The sequence below is a fragment of the Adiantum capillus-veneris genome, chromosome 10, assembly GCF_014529385.1.
Source record: "Adiantum capillus-veneris isolate H3 chromosome 10, ASM1452938v2, whole genome shotgun sequence".
Taxonomy (NCBI): domain Eukaryota; kingdom Viridiplantae; phylum Streptophyta; class Polypodiopsida; order Polypodiales; family Pteridaceae; genus Adiantum; species Adiantum capillus-veneris.
Genome location: NC_140940.1, coordinates 77,380,963 through 77,398,168, shown reverse-complemented (window position 1 = coordinate 77,398,168; position 17,206 = coordinate 77,380,963). Strand labels below are relative to the sequence as shown.

The 17,206-nt window shown below is 46.2% G+C and overlaps 1 protein-coding gene across 3 annotated transcripts; it reads left to right on the top strand.

The window, feature by feature from the left end:
• The first annotated feature begins 1,469 nt into the window (after positions 1–1,469).
• LOC147449104 (uncharacterized) lies at positions 1,470–15,903 on the top strand. 3 transcript variants are annotated; one of them, XM_086521680.1, is made up of 7 exons: positions 1,470–1,587; positions 2,262–2,416; positions 2,510–2,572; positions 2,705–3,463; positions 3,747–4,212; positions 4,317–4,398; positions 15,325–15,903. In XM_086521680.1, the coding sequence occupies exons 2-7, from the start codon at positions 2,380–2,382 to the stop codon at positions 15,523–15,525; spliced, it is 1,608 nt and encodes a 535-aa protein (XP_086377806.1). In that variant the 5' UTR covers positions 1,470–1,587; positions 2,262–2,379; the 3' UTR covers positions 15,526–15,903. The 3 variants fall into 3 exon arrangements, with proteins under 3 accessions (XP_086377806.1, XP_086377807.1, XP_086377805.1); XM_086521681.1 differs by having other exon boundaries at positions 1,499–1,587; positions 2,254–2,416; XM_086521679.1 differs by lacking the exon at positions 1,470–1,587 and having other exon boundaries at positions 1,650–2,416.
• The last annotated feature ends 1,303 nt before the right edge of the window (positions 15,904–17,206 follow it).

Genomic DNA, 17,206 nt, shown 5'->3' with positions numbered 1-17,206 from the left:
TCCCCACCCCATTTTGTAACATTTAAGATCTTGCCTATGGCATGCTAAAAAAGGTTTTGAAATGTTACCTTTTAAGGACATCAAGGCCTTGTGTCACACATTTGTAGATAGACATGTGTGCAAGATAGTTGTACAAACGAGCGGGGCCGCTCCTTTTGATTGTCACACCAGGCTTAACTGGTGCTTATGTGTAGTGCCAAATCATATCATTGGTGTGCTACTTGACAATCAAAGGATGGCCTTTGTAAAGCTTTACCTATTCTCTTATTATGTGTTTTAGCTATTTACAAAAGATGATAAGAGAATCCATACAAATCTTTTGATGGTTAAAGTGAGACATCTTCGAAGATAGAGGGAGAGATCTATGATACTAAGACCCCCCGTCACATGAGGCATTTATAGCACATATAGAGCTTGAGAGCACCTACACGATGTTCTAGAGCCATTGCAAGAATTGCCTATTTTCCCATTTTTTGCAGTGCAAAGAATCTGTCTAGCAAGTCCCCTTTTCTTTGGATTAGTTGTTGAAGGTTTTTAGTATAAAAATGGCACTATATAAGTGCATTCAGCCGCTTCATAGCTTGTGCAACATGCCTTGCGGGCAGCTCACGTAGCCCTGAACCAGCCCTCGCAACCCCTTGGCAAGACCAGCTCTAAGTGATATATCCTCCTTAGAACTTTGCATAATTTAGTAGTGGACTATGCATGGTATCCCTTTGGGTTTCTTGTGACTTTGCAAGCTTCTCCACCTTTTTCCTAGTGCTTTTCTATTAATAGAGCACTCCCTTATGTTCGTGGACTTTGCAAATTGGAAAAGATAAATAGTGCCTTTAACTTGAGATTCCATCACCGATAGAAGAGGAGAGAGTTTGGGGGGTTAAATCTTGCAGAAGATAAGTAGTATCCTATGAATCCTTTGTGTCCATCTTGCAAACACTATTTTGCTGCCTGAGCACAATGTGTCATTGTCACTACTCCAAGATGTTTGGGCTCAGTGGCCTGATGACAAGGGTCTTATAACATCACTAGTTCGGCGGCCTCTCTCTCCCCCTCTCTTCCCTCTTTATCGTATGCAAAGGGGTTTTTTTTCGTTTTGGACTTTAGCCTTCAGGTCGCAGATTGCGACACGTGTAAAGGGCTCCCCCTTCCGCCATATTATGCTAGTAGATACTATTGTTTGATTAGAATTGGAAGGATTAGCAACGAGCGTTAGTTTAGCCATTTGGAGCACAATTCAAAGGTCTTAAGTTCAATCTCCCTTGGCTTCGTGCCCGTGATGTTTCTACTTTCACAATGTGTAAAATTTTGCTGGTTTGAAATTTGCAAGGAGTCTATCCATTAAAAAAAAAAATTAAAAAAAGGATTTTTGTCAACACGCGATTGGAGACTGGAATATGACGTGGAAGGCTAAAAACTAACTTTACCTATTAAATGAAATTCCTAAGATTAGAGAATATAAGGATATTGAGAAATGGTGATGTGAAGAAGGTGAAATCGTATATCGTCATTGGTCAGCTTTCACCCGGCTTTCCTGGAGGCTGCTGGATGCTGTCCGTGTGTCTGCTACAAGCGCAGAAATTCATCAAGGTGTGTTCATCAACTGTGGCTTGTAACTGCTGCAAAAGTTTAAACTCTGCACATGTGGTGTGGGAAGGATTGATCGGGTCTGTCCCTCTCCACGCACATTGCCACATACAAACACAAACTCTCTCTCTCTCTCTCTCTCTCTCTCTCTCTCTCTCTCTCATACACACCCACACACCCACATTGTCATGTTGAGCTTGTGAACATGGCTACGCAGCACACAAATGACCCACAGCTAGCTCGCTCATCACTAAAAGCCAAAAAAACCCCACACCCAATCCTGCAATTTCAACAGTCAACCTCCACAGGCTACAGCTCACCATTGATTATCCTTTCTGCTCCTTCCGTTCCTTCTTCTTGTCTCTCAGCTCAAGATTCCCCATTGCATTCATTTCTGAGCTCCCCTGCCTGCCCACGTACTTACTTCCTTACACTCTTCACTAGTATCTCTAGCGCTCAGCACACTTTACACATTCATATCTCTCTACACAGGCTTCGCTTTGCTTTGCCTTGCTGCTGTTTCGCATCGTACGCCGACATTGTTGCTTCTACAGCTTCTGTACTTGCTCATTAAGTAGTGCTTTCAGCTCTATTTCAATCAGATTCTCTTCTCCTGGTCCTTGCTTGGTTGCCTTCAGTTAAAAGGTTCAACATCTGCTTTGATCCAAGTTTTGTAGGATTCCTGTCAATGTTCATCTCAATCAAGATGTGGGCCTGCATACTTCAAGTTACTGAACTTGAACTACACCGCAAGAATTGGTTGCATTGTTACTTCGTGCAGCATTCTTGTTAGCCATGGCTAGAAGGTCTGCAATCCAGCACCCCAATTCAGGTAGAGTACAATTATGAACCTTAGTTTTCGTGGCATCTTTTCACCAATATGCAATGCTGCTAATCTACCAACACTAAGCTTAAGCTTGTGTAGGAAATGATGGAGGTCAGCGTTTGCAACCGGGAAAGCCGGCTTCTTCAGAATCATCAGCATCTGGTAGGGATGGTTATCGGTCAAGATTTCTACTTTTACTTTAAAGTATAATAGTAATGCAATCTAAGACACGTAGAGTTTGACAATGATTCATTGCTGGCAATTGAGTTTATGGACGTTCTTTGGAAATTGCAGAGAAAGCAGAGGATAATGGTGAAAGGCAAGGTGGATTCCCTCGGTATCCACGATCTTCAGAAGGACAACTTGGGTTTAATCGGACGGTGGATGATTCAGTCCTTGATTATGACAGCTCATATGATCATGGTTGTACGTCGAGCTTCGAATTTCAAAAAGGGGAGAGAGGAATTGTGAGGCCTTCGGTTGCACCTTATTTAAACAAAGTTGCTCCTTCAAAATGGGATGATGCTGAGAAATGGTTAGTGAGCCCGACGTCAGGCGATGCACACGTAAAAGCGAAGACAAAGAGTGGCCCCCTTCATGGACACTATGTTAATGGAGGCTTTGTTCCTGGTAAGAGGAGTAATGCCCCTCATCAACATGAGTGGCATGGAAATTCTTATGCTATAAAGGGTGGTCACCAAGCACCTTATACATCAGAATTTAGAAATGGTCATAATTCCGTGGTAGTAGATGTAGATAACCATCCAGATGGTACTAAACTGGTCACAATGCTGCAACCGGATCAAAATCCTCATCAAGCTGAAGGCTGGACAAAAGACATGGACCCAAACATTGGACCTGTAGCGGGCCCCAATTTTGCTTTTGTGCCTGCTCCATCCTCTTTGATAAGGGCCAGCTCTCTTGAGAATCATGCACTCACAGATGCATCAATCAGTATGAAAGAAGTAGGTGTAGAGGAAGAAGTTCAAAATGGAGCACTCTCAAAGCCAACGTCAAGGACCCGGAAACCCATATCTGATGCTCTTGTTTCTGGTATGTGTAGTATTCTGTCCATTTGAACACATATTGTGTTCAAGTTGTTAGCTAGATCTCACGCTGTGTATGTAATAAGTAGGAAAATTGCTTAATAGTGAACACAATCAGAAAGAGACAAGTGTGCTTATATACACATGATAGAGAAAGGAACATGTTTCTCTGATTTTTATGTAGGACATGCACTTTTCAACATCAAATTTCACACATTCTTGTTTTGTATTCTCGTATGTATGCAACAATGAGGCAAAGTTCTGAGGAATTTTGGTTCTTGCCTTTGCAGTGGCACCATATAATTCACCTGCTCCTGCTGTGCGGTCGATCTCAATGAGGGACATGGGTACAGAGATGACTCCCATTGCCAGTCAAGAGCCATCCAGAACGGGAACCCCTATTCGAGCAACTACACCAACCTTCCGGAGTCCCGTATCCTCCTGCCCTTCTTCACCAAGGCAGGGCTCCCCAACCTCCTCTCCAGTTTCTGGGAAGTTTTCTGCTCCAAAGAACGATGTTAGAACAGCAGAACTAGGTGCAAAGGTAATGCAGGTGGAGCCAAGGAGAGAGGGCCAAAGTCTTGGGCTTCACATAGGTGGTAAACTTAGCATTGTTCCTTGGGCAAGCAAAGAAGAGGAAGATGCAGATGCTTCTAAGTCACTGAAAACTATTGATTTGGAGGATGTGAAAAGGAACGTGCTTGAAACCAGGGCTGCTGCATGGGAGGATGCCGAGCAGTCAAAATACTTGGCAAGGTGCTACATTTCTGTTTGAATGATTTATGCTAAAATTTTGCAGCAGTATTCCCATGAAGCTCCCTATTAGTTACTATTTTTGTTTCACTTACTGCTCTTATCAGGTTCAAGCGAGAGGAAGCAAAGATTTTAGCTTGGGAGAGCCATCAAAAAGCAAAAGCCGAGGCCGAGTTAAGGCATATGGAGGTATGAGCTTGTTTAATTACCTAATTTCACATGAACCTTTTCATTGTCCATATGCGGATAATTATGCAAGTATCCTTGTGTATTTTAAGCTTGTTGGCATTGCATGACCACCCCTCTATGCTGCAAGCTTATTGGAATCGTATTTTTGTTGAGCTTTGATTGGAGTAAACCATAAAAGCTTTTAGTTTTTTGTAATTACAGTCAAATTGGGGACAGAAACTGGTGGATGCATGAGTCTTTTGCTAAAAACTTTTGAAAGTGCTGCAGATGTACTTTTATGGCCAAAGTCTATGCTTTCGACTTTCTAGACATTAGAACAGCTAGTTCTCCTTGTGTGAAGCAGGATAGCATGTCTTTTATTGAGCTGCCTTTCTTTGCTTCGGTTTTCTGCTACATGGTATGCTTGAATCTATGGTTTGAGATAGAGATCCCCATTTCATGAGCTTGTTTCGGAGGGCTATCTTGGAGAATATAGGCACAAGGCTTAAATTCTCATCCTAGGAAATAGCCAACTCAGAGGTCTTGGACTTACTAAAGTTGTACATCTTTGATCAGAAGACTCAAATGTGGAGAAGTAATTGACCTTGGTGGAGTTTGCCTACAATAAAACAGTTCATACGTCTACGGAGAAGGCGCCATTTGAAATTATCGAGGGTGTCAAGAAGGTTCACCTATCCTAAGCACCAAAGATAAGATTTTTGAAGCAATCAATACACACTACTTTTGCCAAGGTACGGGAGACTTTGGAAAAGTCTCAAGCACGGCATCAGAAGGCAGTAGACAAGCATTGACGTGACTTATAGTTGAAGGAAAATGATTGGGTGCTACTACCGTTTGAGAAGGCACTTCTACGAAACCGGAAGGGTAAGGAGAGGCTTTTCACAAAGCTAAGTATGTGATACTATGGACCTTTCTAAATCCAAGAAAAGATAAATGATGTATCCTTCAGAAGGAAGTTACGAGATGCTTGGAAGATCCACAATGCATTTCATGTGAGTCTATTGCGACCTTTCAAAGGTGAAGTGCAAGTGGACAGGGAGCATGGTGAGCAACTTGAAGTGGAAGAGACAGAGGATATTCTCATTCCCAAACAGGTCCTGGCTCAAAGGTGAAGTGCCAGTGGACAAGGAGCTTGATGAGCAACTCGAAGTGGAAGAGACAGAGGATATTCACAATGCATTTCATGTGAGTCTATTGCGACCTTTCGAAGGTGAAGTGCCAGTGGACAGGGAGCCTGATGAGCAACTCGAAGCGGAAGAGACAGATATTCTCATTCCCAAACATGTCCTGGCTCACAAGGAAAGGAAAGTGAAAGGTAAGTTGATATGCCAGTATTTAGGAACTATGTGGCTCTAGATACTAAGTGGATGGAGGAGGACCTAGCAGATACTCCTCAGATATTAGAGCTTCAGCTTGAAGCTTTTGGTGTAGCATCGACTATTCTAAAATCTACGAATGAATTAGCAGGTTGAATTTGGTGTGGTGTGGATTGCACAAGAGGGGAGTTACTCTGCTTTTTTGTCACAGGTTACCTCGATGGAATAAAGTCACTGATTTGTTTTGAGGTTTGAGGGATACTGACGGACTGATAGTATTTTGCTGGATGACTTCATGTAAAGAAGTACTTTAAAATGGGAATTTCTAAAATGAATCAATTACATTTGCTCTCTCATCTGTGTATTCTTTAAGTGCATGATTGAAAGACGAAATGACTGCAGCATCTTGCCTTGCTCACCTGAGGGGTGATGTAGATGTGACAGTAACTAGATTTAGTAGATCAAGGCATCGTGAAAAGATCAGCACTATCTGGATGTGATTACTAAATAAGCTATAATGATCATGATTCTTATCTAAGATTTCGATGGGGATAGTGATGTGAATGTTCAACGATTGTCGTCTTCGTGCAAGTGCTAGATATATGTGGTTTAGTATGTCGGTACTTGGAGTGAGTGTCTGCTGGACTAGTTTTTGTTCTATGTTTGTTTTGCAGGCGTAATCGAGGGCGATTAAAATTCTTTCAAGAGGGGGGTATGTCACAAAGTGTGATGTGGCATGGCCTAATGGACAGTAGGGGGCCTAAACCCCAGCAAAAGAGGTAGAAAAAGTTATTCAACTTATGGTACCCCAACCGAGGGGCCTAAACCCTTAAAAATAAAAGCAAGAACCCAAATTGTGTAAAAGTTGATGACGTGGTAGGCCGTACGGATCTCTGCAGATTGTGTTGCAAATCGCGCTGACACTGCTCACGTGGCACGCCATACGGACAACCCATGGGGTGCTAGCTTTTGGGGCTCCAGATGATTTTAGAACCTATACTTTTCATGTAATTTCTTTTGGGCATGGCCAAGGGCCTTCAAAAGAGTTTCAGGGCCACTTCTCCCGGCAGATTAGCTTGGAACTTGCCAAAGAGAGAGGATCCTCGGACTTCGTACTGTGTGAAGCTTAATAATAAATAAAGAAATACCGAGAAGGGGTGCTAGTCTTTGGGGCGAGTACTTCTGGGTGTTGAACTCCACCCTACCGCGTCTTCTCTCTCCCAGTTTTGTTCAGTTTTTGAGTTCTCCTCACACGTGTTGCTCTAGATCTTCGACTTGGAGTGTCCAAGTTTATTACATGGTGTCTTACAAGAAGGCCGCGTCCACTACAGCAATCCCTCTCTGGACTCCAAACTTCTGACCAGTAACTTCAATGTTTATCAACATAGATAGAATAAGGCTTGCATCCCATCAAAACAGCCAACTCGCTCGCTGCTGTCGTGCTTCGCGTGCCCCACAGCCCCCTCGTGCTGCATCCCCCAGCACACCCGCTCGCTGCCCGCTAACCCTCAGCCCGCCCTCTCCCTTGCCAGCACACAGCCCTTGCTGGCTGTTTTACCCCCACGCAGCCCCCCTGGCCGCCCGCCTCCTTCCCGCATCATACATCCCCCCCTCCCGCGGAAGACTTCACTTTGTCTTTGCCTTGACAGTGATGGATATCTGACATTGCTCATTGGAGCTTTCTCAGAGGGTTGCCTTCACTCGGCTCCCTTTCCTCCATAGCAGAAGACACAGATGGAGGCTCATGCTTTACTCCAGAGGTACTCTCAAGAAGCCCCCTCGTCCGCGACCCTACAGAGCCCACCATCCGACTTTCTCTCTCGCCGACATAGTAAGCGAGCCTCACAGCAGAGGTGGAGCGCCTCTAGGCAACCTCTGTCATTTCTAAGATTATCGGCACCCGACCTAGCAGAGGGGAGGTGTGTGATCTCCTCTAGGCCCGCCTTTTAGGAGAGGTGGACAAGATCATCGACGTTGAGCTTCTTGGGCGCGGCTACTATCGGATAGAGTTTGAGACTTCCGAGATGGCGTCCAAGGTCATTGTGATGAGCCCCTTGGCCATCCGAGCAGCTAGAGTTCATTTTCGACAGTGGCACCATGGATTTGATCCGGCTACCGATGCTCTCGTCGAGGAGGCAGACCTACCTATTATAGTTTGCTTCCCTGGCCTCAGGAGAGAGTACCTCCCGCTCCTTTCCAGGATTGGTTCAAATATTGGGACTATCTTGGAGACACCTCGCACGACAGCTTCAGTAGTTGCCAAGGCAGCTGACATACCTACAATATGCGTTCTGGTTTGGGACACCCATATCCTCTCGAAGGTCGTTTTACTACCTCGGGTGAGTGGTCGGTGGATCCATGTGGAGTATTCGGGCCTCCCAAATGAGTGCTTCATTTGTCGATAGATGGGCCATCTAGCGAAGGCTTGTCCACGGAGGAGGCCGAGACCTTTGGCACAGACCCAAACCCAGCCTGCTAAAGCTAGACACACACAGCAGACTGAGACACAAGGAGCTCAGGCAGGTTCCTCCGAGCCTGGTGCTCAAGTAGAGGAGGGCTAAGAGCAGGTCCGTGGTTGACGTCACTAGGGACCACCATGCCAGTTCGCCTCCCCGGTGGTTTTCCTACACTAGGCCAGCAGCAGTGGGTTCCCACAGGGAACTGCTTCGACCCTCTACAGCAAGACGAGCCCACAGATATCCCATCCACCTCACCTTCGCCACCAACAGCCCCTCCTCCCGCGCCACCCAACCGCCCCACCTCCCCTGCCTCCATCTCCTCCACCTCCCTCCATTCCCCTCATCACCGTCCCCCCCTCCCATTCCACCCACTAGCCCCCCTAATCCATCAGCTTCTCCCGCTCCTGCTTCACAGCCTTCTCAGGGGATAGGACCTTCATCGTCTGCTAGGTCTCTTGGAAGCGCTTTTGCCATGAGCCTCCTGGGGAGAGAGGAGCAGACTTTCCTGCGGTCCCCCCTTTTGGTCAGTCCCTCAAGGACTAACGAGTTTCAACATCCATCGCCAGTTGGACTTCTTTGCCTATGACTTCACACGATTCCTGGGTGACTCTTCACGAGACTTTGAGACGGCTTGCTTTAGAGTCCATGTATTGTTTTTAGCAGCTAGAGGGATAGAGGTCCTGGACACATTGGTCTTTCCCTTTGTGTGGCAGGGACCAGAGTGAGTGGACTCCGGACTCAGTGCTGGACTGGCTTCAGGCTAAAGCTCTTGAGTTCTCTCATCACACAAGAGACTTGGGGGTGATAGATTTGGTACAGACTCTGTGGCCGTTGGCCAAGTTCTCGGTGACACCTCCGGACATAGTAGGATGCAGACACAATGTGGTACACTTTTTTGCTAACACGCAGAGTCCATTATGCTATGTATATGTACATGAGGACTCTTAGACAGAGGAGGTAGCCCGACAGACGGCACGCTCTTCTTGGGTCTGGGTTGGATAGTCTCTTCAGTCACGATTATCTCGGGGTCGCTGGGTGTGGATTACTCCCCATCCAAGCTAGCCTCGAAGATAGTGAGGTTGGATGTGGTTGCAACATCTGTTTTCTCTCACTAACTCCATGAGGATTGTCTCATGGATGTGTAGGGATTAGGTGGACCCCAGTTTCAGCGTCAGCGGGGTCTCTTATGTCAGGAGCTTCAGCGATGCCCTGTGGGTGGTGAGATTGATATTCTTATGCTTTAGGAGCATCATCTTTGTGAGAGCCGCACTAGACGATGTGGTCACATTTTGCGTGGCCGTTATGAGACATTTTGGTCAGCTGCATTTGGGCTTGGAGGTATCCAGGGAGGGGTATGCATGACTGTTGCAGACTCATGGAAGACGCCATTGTGGACAGAGGTATTATTGTGCCAGGCAGGGCTCAGTGGATTACTATGCAGGTCTAGGGGTGCCTCATGGGCTTCCTGAACATATATGCGCCCAATGTGGAAAATGCACAAGTAGAGAGTGGTCACACATTGTAGAGGCTTTGCCGCATGCAGAGCAATGGTGTGTTGGGGGCGACTTCAATATGTTGGAGGACCCTCAGACATGATTGGAGGTAGCCATGCTAATGTTCATGGGGTTGAGTTGGCAACTTGGGAGCGTCTATGTATGACTTTGAGGGTTTTCGATGTTTGGTAGCATTGAGGCTTTGTGCTGCCCCCAGACAGCTTGTCTTTCTCTCGCTCTGACCGCAGAGTAGGAGGAGTGAATCTATCTCGAATAGATCGCTTCTATGCCAGTGACCACAACTGTGACATGGGTGGGTCTGTTTGCATTCTGGCAGGGACTACTTTTTCTGACCATGCACCAATGATTCTTACCGTGACAGGCAGACAGAGGAGGGGGAGTACGTTGCTGGGCATCGTGAGAGTCTTTCTGGATCCAAAGCTTAGAGAGCGGGTGGCGCTCTTTCGATAAAGAGTTTGGACATGCAGGACACCCCTGTTGGAGAGTGACCTCTGGCCTCGCTAAGCTTAGTTGCTTCTTCCTCCAGGAGTCTGCAGCTCGCTTGGCTGTAGCCAAGGAAACGGAGAGGCATCTCTGACGGGGCATTGTTTCCTTGCAGAGGATGCAGGAGCACCACCCAGACAGTCCTTGGTTGGAGGAGCAGATGCAGTAGGCTGAGAGGAGCTGACTAGCATTGAGAAGCGGCGTCATGAGTTTGTCTTCCATCAGCAGGCATCTCAGTGGACCCAGGTGGGTGACAAAGTTAGAGTTACTGGGGAGTTCTTTGGGACGTTGGGGCCCCACCATGCACACACTAGTGGCAGCTAGTTGAGGAGACCCAACGGGTCAGTTGCTTAAGAGCTTGAGGATATGCGTACAGTTGCTACTGACTTCTACCGTGATTTGCTATCAGCTGAGGCGTCAGGATGCATACAGAGAGCAAGTTTGGATGCAGATGCCTAGCCTTGTTACTGAGGAGATGCGTCAGAGACTAGAGCTTCCTCTCCAGCTAGAGGAGCTCCATGAGGCTCTTAGAGCACTCCCTTGAGGTAGCTGTCCAGGGGAGGATGGTTTGACTTTTTGGAGTATTGCTTGGTTCGGATCCTTGCAGCGCCTATCAATACATCTTGCACACTGGAGAGATGCATGACAGCATGAGTGAGGGCTTGATCTCTTTATTCCCAAGGAGGGAGGCTCCTTGGATGAGATTCGACAGTGGCGTCCCATCACCATTCTCAACTCAGCCTACAAAATTCTAGCAAAGGCTCTAAGTTTGAGGATTCAGCCACTACTTGAGAGAATTATACATGGGACCCAGAGAGGTTTTGTCAAGGAGCATAGTATCCTTGACAACATTTTCACATTGTGGGAGGCCCTCGCGCGTCTCCGAGGAGAGGATCTTGTGATACTCCTCGATTTTGAGAAGGCTTACGACAGAGTTGACTGGGACTTTTTGGAGGGTCTCTTTGCACAGGATGGGTTTCTCAGATGCTTGGATCAGAGGTGTGTCAGCTTTCTACAGGTTTGCGCACAATCTGGTACTCTTGGCAGGGGGGAGAAAGAGTTGGTGCTTCACCGGCTTCGAGCTCGAGTCTCCCATGCGGGTGGCCCTTGGAGCTATCATGTGTACATCTAACCCTATGTGCATGTGGACAAGTTGTTCCTACCTCTAGGGTTTGGGTAGCCTAGGAAGTGTTCTGGCAACCTTGTGAGCCTGTACATAGGCTGTGCATGTCCAGGCACTTAGAGTAGCTGCATACCCTCTGATTGCACAACCCATAGCATGAGCATGTACCACCACATGACCCATTTTTGTAGCTGCATATGAACCACCTCTTAAAAGGTCATTCATTTATAAGTGACTTTGATTATTTTGCCAAATCGTGGAGCCTTATGGATGAACGCTCGACCCAGTCTTTTGGCACTATATAAGGAATGCCAGGGCGCCTAGTAGAAGCAAAAGAAGCAGAAGGACACAAGGAGGTTCGGCCTTCAGCAGCATCTCGGGCATCCTAGTGTTTTCTCAAGGAGAACCAGCGTTTCCAGCAAGGAGGACCAGCGTTTTCAGTTTTCAGCCCTTAGCCTCGCGAGAACCCGCAGCGTCTGTTGCAATCCTTGCCATCATGACCCTAGCACCCATTTCAGCCTAGCGTTTCCAGTTTTCAGCACACACCAGCCAGCATTTTGCAGGTTCAGCCCAGATCAGCCAGCGTTTTCTGTCTTCAGCCACCAGCAGTTAGCGTTTTTGCACTCTCAGCCCTTGCAATCCACGGCGGTAGCAAATTAGCCATTGCCTCGCAACAGTAGCAAATCTGCAGCCTCGGATCTTAGTGTTTTCAGATTTCAGCATCGTCATGGTCATCGCCATCGTCATCGTCGTTAAGTACCACAACATCTAGCAGCATTGTACCAGACTTTGTGCAATCTAAAGCAAATACCTCTCTAGCAATAGAGAGGGGGGCCCTTGGAGGGGGGTTTGGGACCCCATCTGGTGTCATCTCTTCTCTCTCTCTCTAGCACTCTCTTGCACTCTCACTCACAGTTTGCATTCCACTCTCTTGTTTTGGTCATTGCACATTCTCTCATTAAGTCAAGGAAGGCTCTCCCTTCCCATCAATAAAAGGAACCTTGAGCACCCATTGATCACTCATCCTGAGCCATATACCATCATTCACTTCCGCTGCACATTTTAGGAGCCCTTCCATTAGGTGGATTTTTTCAGAGATCCACAGAGTTGGCCTGATCAGGAGGTTGGAGGATCGGTTTGCTGAAAGCATGCTTATGTCTTGGGAGCATTTGAGGAGTGGCCTGGAGCAGCATCAACCCACTTGCACGGAGGAGGGCTTCAGGTACCCCCTTCCATGGTTAGCACACAGAGAGGCCACCTGGTTGGTAGTAGGCCTCATGTTTCTTGGGGTCCCATGGTAGAGGGTCTAGTCCACACTCTTGGCGACTGGCTTCAGTTTTCAGGATTGTCCGAGGAGGCTCAGAGCATCCAGCCACGAGGCATGAGGGAGATGCAGAACATGTGCCAGGATATTACAGAGGCTTTACGAGCTGAGTGGCTCACCCCGCTAGAGGCAGCAGCTTCCAAATGGATGGGCGTCTTCACACGACTGGAGGTCCTCATCGCAGTTCGGGCTTGCTCGGAGTCCGTTCCCTACATGTTCTTTGAGGTTCAGGGAGAGGGTCGCCTTCACAAGGTCTCAGTAGAGGCTCCACAGGTTGTAGAGTGTTGTTTTCAGAGGATACTAGTTGTGGGCATATGCAAGAGGACCCGTGTCTTAGATCCTGACCGAGCTGACCTTGAGACAGGCCATTGGCGGCTTTGGGCTTGGGAGAGCTGCCCTCTGGCACGAGTACAGTGGGATCTTGGAGAGTGGTTCTGGAGGGATCCCTTCTCTTTAGCCGATCACCATGGATCCCCTTTTTCCAGTCCACAGCTAGATTGGGGCGTCACATACTGGCAGCACGGAGGAAGGCTCGTCTTGATGCACCCCTTCATTGGCAGGAGGAGGGTCTCATAGTTGAGTTCTTGTCAGATTTTTGGGAGTGGTTGTGGGACAGCAGGCAGCCAAGGAGAGTTATTATGTTCCAGTGGCTAGTTGCGGACAGAGCTACAATAGTTGGGAGTTGGCTAGTACAGAGTGGCTTTTCGGTAGCCTGTGTAGCTTGTGGCCATCCTTTGGAGAGTCAGTGCCACTGTTTGTGGGACTGCCCCATGGCACAACAGGTTTGGCTTCGGGTTCTTCGGGTGATGTCAACTCTTTCCAAAGCCCGACAATGCACTCTGGGGGCTACAACCTGGTCCACTCTCACGGGCCTTGCGCTCCATTTTGAGTTGTCTTCCACCAGCAGGATGATCGTGATCCAGGGGGGCCGAACCACACTCTAGCTTGCCACAGAGCTTACCCCCCAGGAGCGCTGCAGTGAGAAATGAAATGAAATGTTATATTAACGTCTTCAAAAGGCCAAAGTGACCTATGTATGAGACCAGAAAGTTACAATGTGGTGGATCTGATTCAAAGTCAGAGTCAGAGTAACAAGATGACAACAATGACAAAAATGAAATGATAAATGTCACAATAGAATACTATGGAATCCTAAACTACTATGTGTGAGAGAGAGATGTGCTGGGAGATGGTTTGTGGCCTGACACTCTAGTTCATTTGCCGGGCCCACTACTTCCGCATCTTCGAGGCTCGCCGTGTCCCACCGGCAGAGATTGTTCGCGACTTTTGGCTGGAGTTGATTCACACTCTCAGGGGTCAGTTTGAGAGACTCCAAGGCAGTTCCGACCGCATGCGGGGGCGCAGAAAGGCTTTCCTGCGACTCTGGCACCCAGGGCCCTTCTTCACCATGGTCCAAGGTATGCCTAGATGGCACTACCGGCCACCAGTGTGGCTTTGTCCTCTTCCCATTTTGTGATTTAGCCCTCTTTGTACATATTTTGTCTACTCATGGGAGAGTCTCCCCTTACTTTTGATGTAGCCCTCTCTAGTAGAGGTGGTTTGTAGCCCTATGGGCAGTTTTATTAACTAATGGAAGGATCTTTTTCTTGGGAAAAAGAAAAAGGCTTGCATCCCATCTGGCTGAGTCAATGTAAGTCCTGTCTCCCATCTAATGCCATCCTGATTTTTGGCTATGCTAGTGGAATATGCTTGAGATGTCTGGCCTTGCAATATATTTAAACCCTTCGTAATGCTCATCCCTTCTAAGTCTTTTTATGATACACAGTAAATTCCATCTGGTAGCCTTGAACTTTTCTGAGGCAAGGCCAGAAGACACAAAAGCTTGGAAGGGCCAAAGCTAATTCCAGGATCTCTGTCACCAACAAGAGGACAGATAGTCCACAGTCTTGGACATAATGAGTATGTTTGGGTGCACAATGGCTGGCATACACAAAGAAAGGGTCTGGATGATTTTCATGAGGGGAACACATATGCCTAGAGTGCCTAGCTGGCCCAACAGAAGGCCCCTCTTCACCATCTCATCACTTGTAAAGGATAAAAATTATAGAAGCTGCTCAACAAGAAATGGTATTTTGGCCTCTAGATCATGGCACCTGCATATAGTCTAGGGAAAACTAATATAATATCCCTGAAACTTGTGGAAATTCCTAAAATTCCCCTCAAATTTGCTGAACGCCCAAAACACCCTTGTACCAATTGTGGATGGAATTGTATAATTTGTTCTTTTTTGGCGATGGAGATATCGATCTATGAGGGTCTTGGACGAAAATTTTCACGAATGAGCTCACAAATAGAGGGATTTGTGTCTATAACCAACGAACAATTTCATCTCTAAAATCCATTCTATCATCTACTTATGAGGGAGAACCAAGTTTTCTATGAAGAGTGAACAAAAAAAATGTCTTTGGAGATATTTGCGAGATTAACAAGGGGAAGTTTTGAAATTTGAGCGTATTCTGGGAATTTCCACAAATTTCAGGGCTATTTTGGTAATTTTCTCTATATTTAAAGACCAGAACACCTAAAAGCTAAAGAAAACTGAACAGTATTACGACTGTGGAGAGATCACACATTTACAATGAGATTGCTATCAAGCAAGACCATATTTGTAAGGCAGGTTCTGCATATCCATCTTGTCTGTGGGTGTTACTGTTGCGTTTTGAACAAATTGCTGTTTAAATTGCAGGTCAAAGTGGAAAAGATACGAATGCAAGCTCATGAAAAGCTACTGAATAAGCTAGCAGCTGCCAGGGAGAAGGCTGAGGAACGCATGGTAGCTGCAGAAATGAAAAGGTGTGAACAAGCTGCCAAGACAAGTCATCAAGCAGATTACATAAGACAGACAGGACGATTGCCATCATTTTTCAGCTGCAACTTCTGTCTTTGAGGAACATTCATATGCTTTAATCTATGAGTATGTAGTCATATAAGAGTATGAATTTTCTGGTTACTATTCTCCCCTTTTCCATAGCAAGAGGGTTGGTAATGTGTAGGGTGCAGGCTTGCCTTTTCTTATCTACACCTTCATTACTATTACCATTCCTGTGGAAGTTTCTGAGGTGGCTTGTGCCTAGGAAGAAGCTCTTTCAGTATGGCGTCATGCAGCAGATGTGGGCTGCTTTGTTCTTCAAAATTTCATAGCATTGTACATTATGTTTCAATATGTCAATATTACAAGACCAGGCACATGAGTAAACCCACATGAGGTTGTAAATAAATTTGCAAAAACCATCAAGCTTTGACAATTATATGGTATCTTCCAGTATCAGATGTGAATCGTGTGTAAGTAGCTCCAGCATATTCTACAAATTTTTCTTCCAAAGTTTTGGGAGAGGTGATAGGGGGATGAACTTAAGAGTAATTAAAAAATAACAGTAATAAGTTTCTTTATTAGCAGCATATTAGTAGGAGAAGAGTAAAGGGCTTATGGCCGCAGTGATGTCCCTCATGAGGTGCCCAAGGGCATGTGCGGGTGAAAGCATGTTGACCTGTCATGCTTTTTCATGTCCCGGACAATGCTAACTAGTACAATTTTGACATATGCTAACTAGTACAATAACTTGAGCTACATCTCCAAGATCTATGACATATGATATATCAATAGAAAGCACTTGAAACAAGGAATCCAAATGCACAACCTCCGACAAATTTTGGTATTATTTGTAAAAAATTTACTGGACGCCCAACTTTTCGAAGATGGGCTAACGTGAAATTGCTAACTAGCACAAAAAGCGCGACAAGTTAACATGCTTTCACCCTTCAGCATTATATTTATTTTGAGGAGTCTTGTACCAAGGTACTGCTTGCCTACTATGGTGAGCAAGGATTAACGAGATGTCTTGCACCTGCCAATGGCCCTATCACCCAAGTGCCATAGATTGGTGATCCTGTTTCCCTCTCAAGTACCAAGCCTCGAGTCCCACGATGTTAAAAATTTTCTTCTTCGTCTTTGTACGTTGGAAGTCAAGGTAAAGCATTTCTGCTGAGCCATGGAACTTGCGGAGGAGAGTAAATATCAAGAACTGGAAAAATCCTTGCAAATTTAGAGCTTGTGAGTCACAAACGTGTATTTAGGTGGCAACTGGACATGACTCAAAAGATAAATCTGTGTCTCGACTTCAAGTGAGTGGAACAGAAAACAATTCTAGTGTGTGAAGCAGCAAATTCACTTGAAATTGTTGTAAGACACTGGCATGGATCTGTTATTGTGGAATGTTCAACAATACATGCCCAATGAAGGTTTTGTTTGTTGAATGGGAGTAGAGCTCAGTACCTCGGGCCCTTGAAGCAGTCTCTCAAAATTGCTTGCCATTTATATGGTGTGTTCCTCCGTCGAGTGAGGTGCTTTTGTGTAACTTTGTCATTTGGTGTAAATCCCAAAATGAGCTGTTAAGAACCTGCTATGCTGGATCAAGTCCTCGGACTCTGAAAGCAGCACCATAAAGACCATTTGTCTTTGATCCCATTTGCTTAAAGTTGAAAGGAGTGTCAGTAAACTAATGTGCACATGACCTTCTTGAGAATCAAGCTACACCACCAAATTGATGCTGTTGGATTGAAACAGTAGA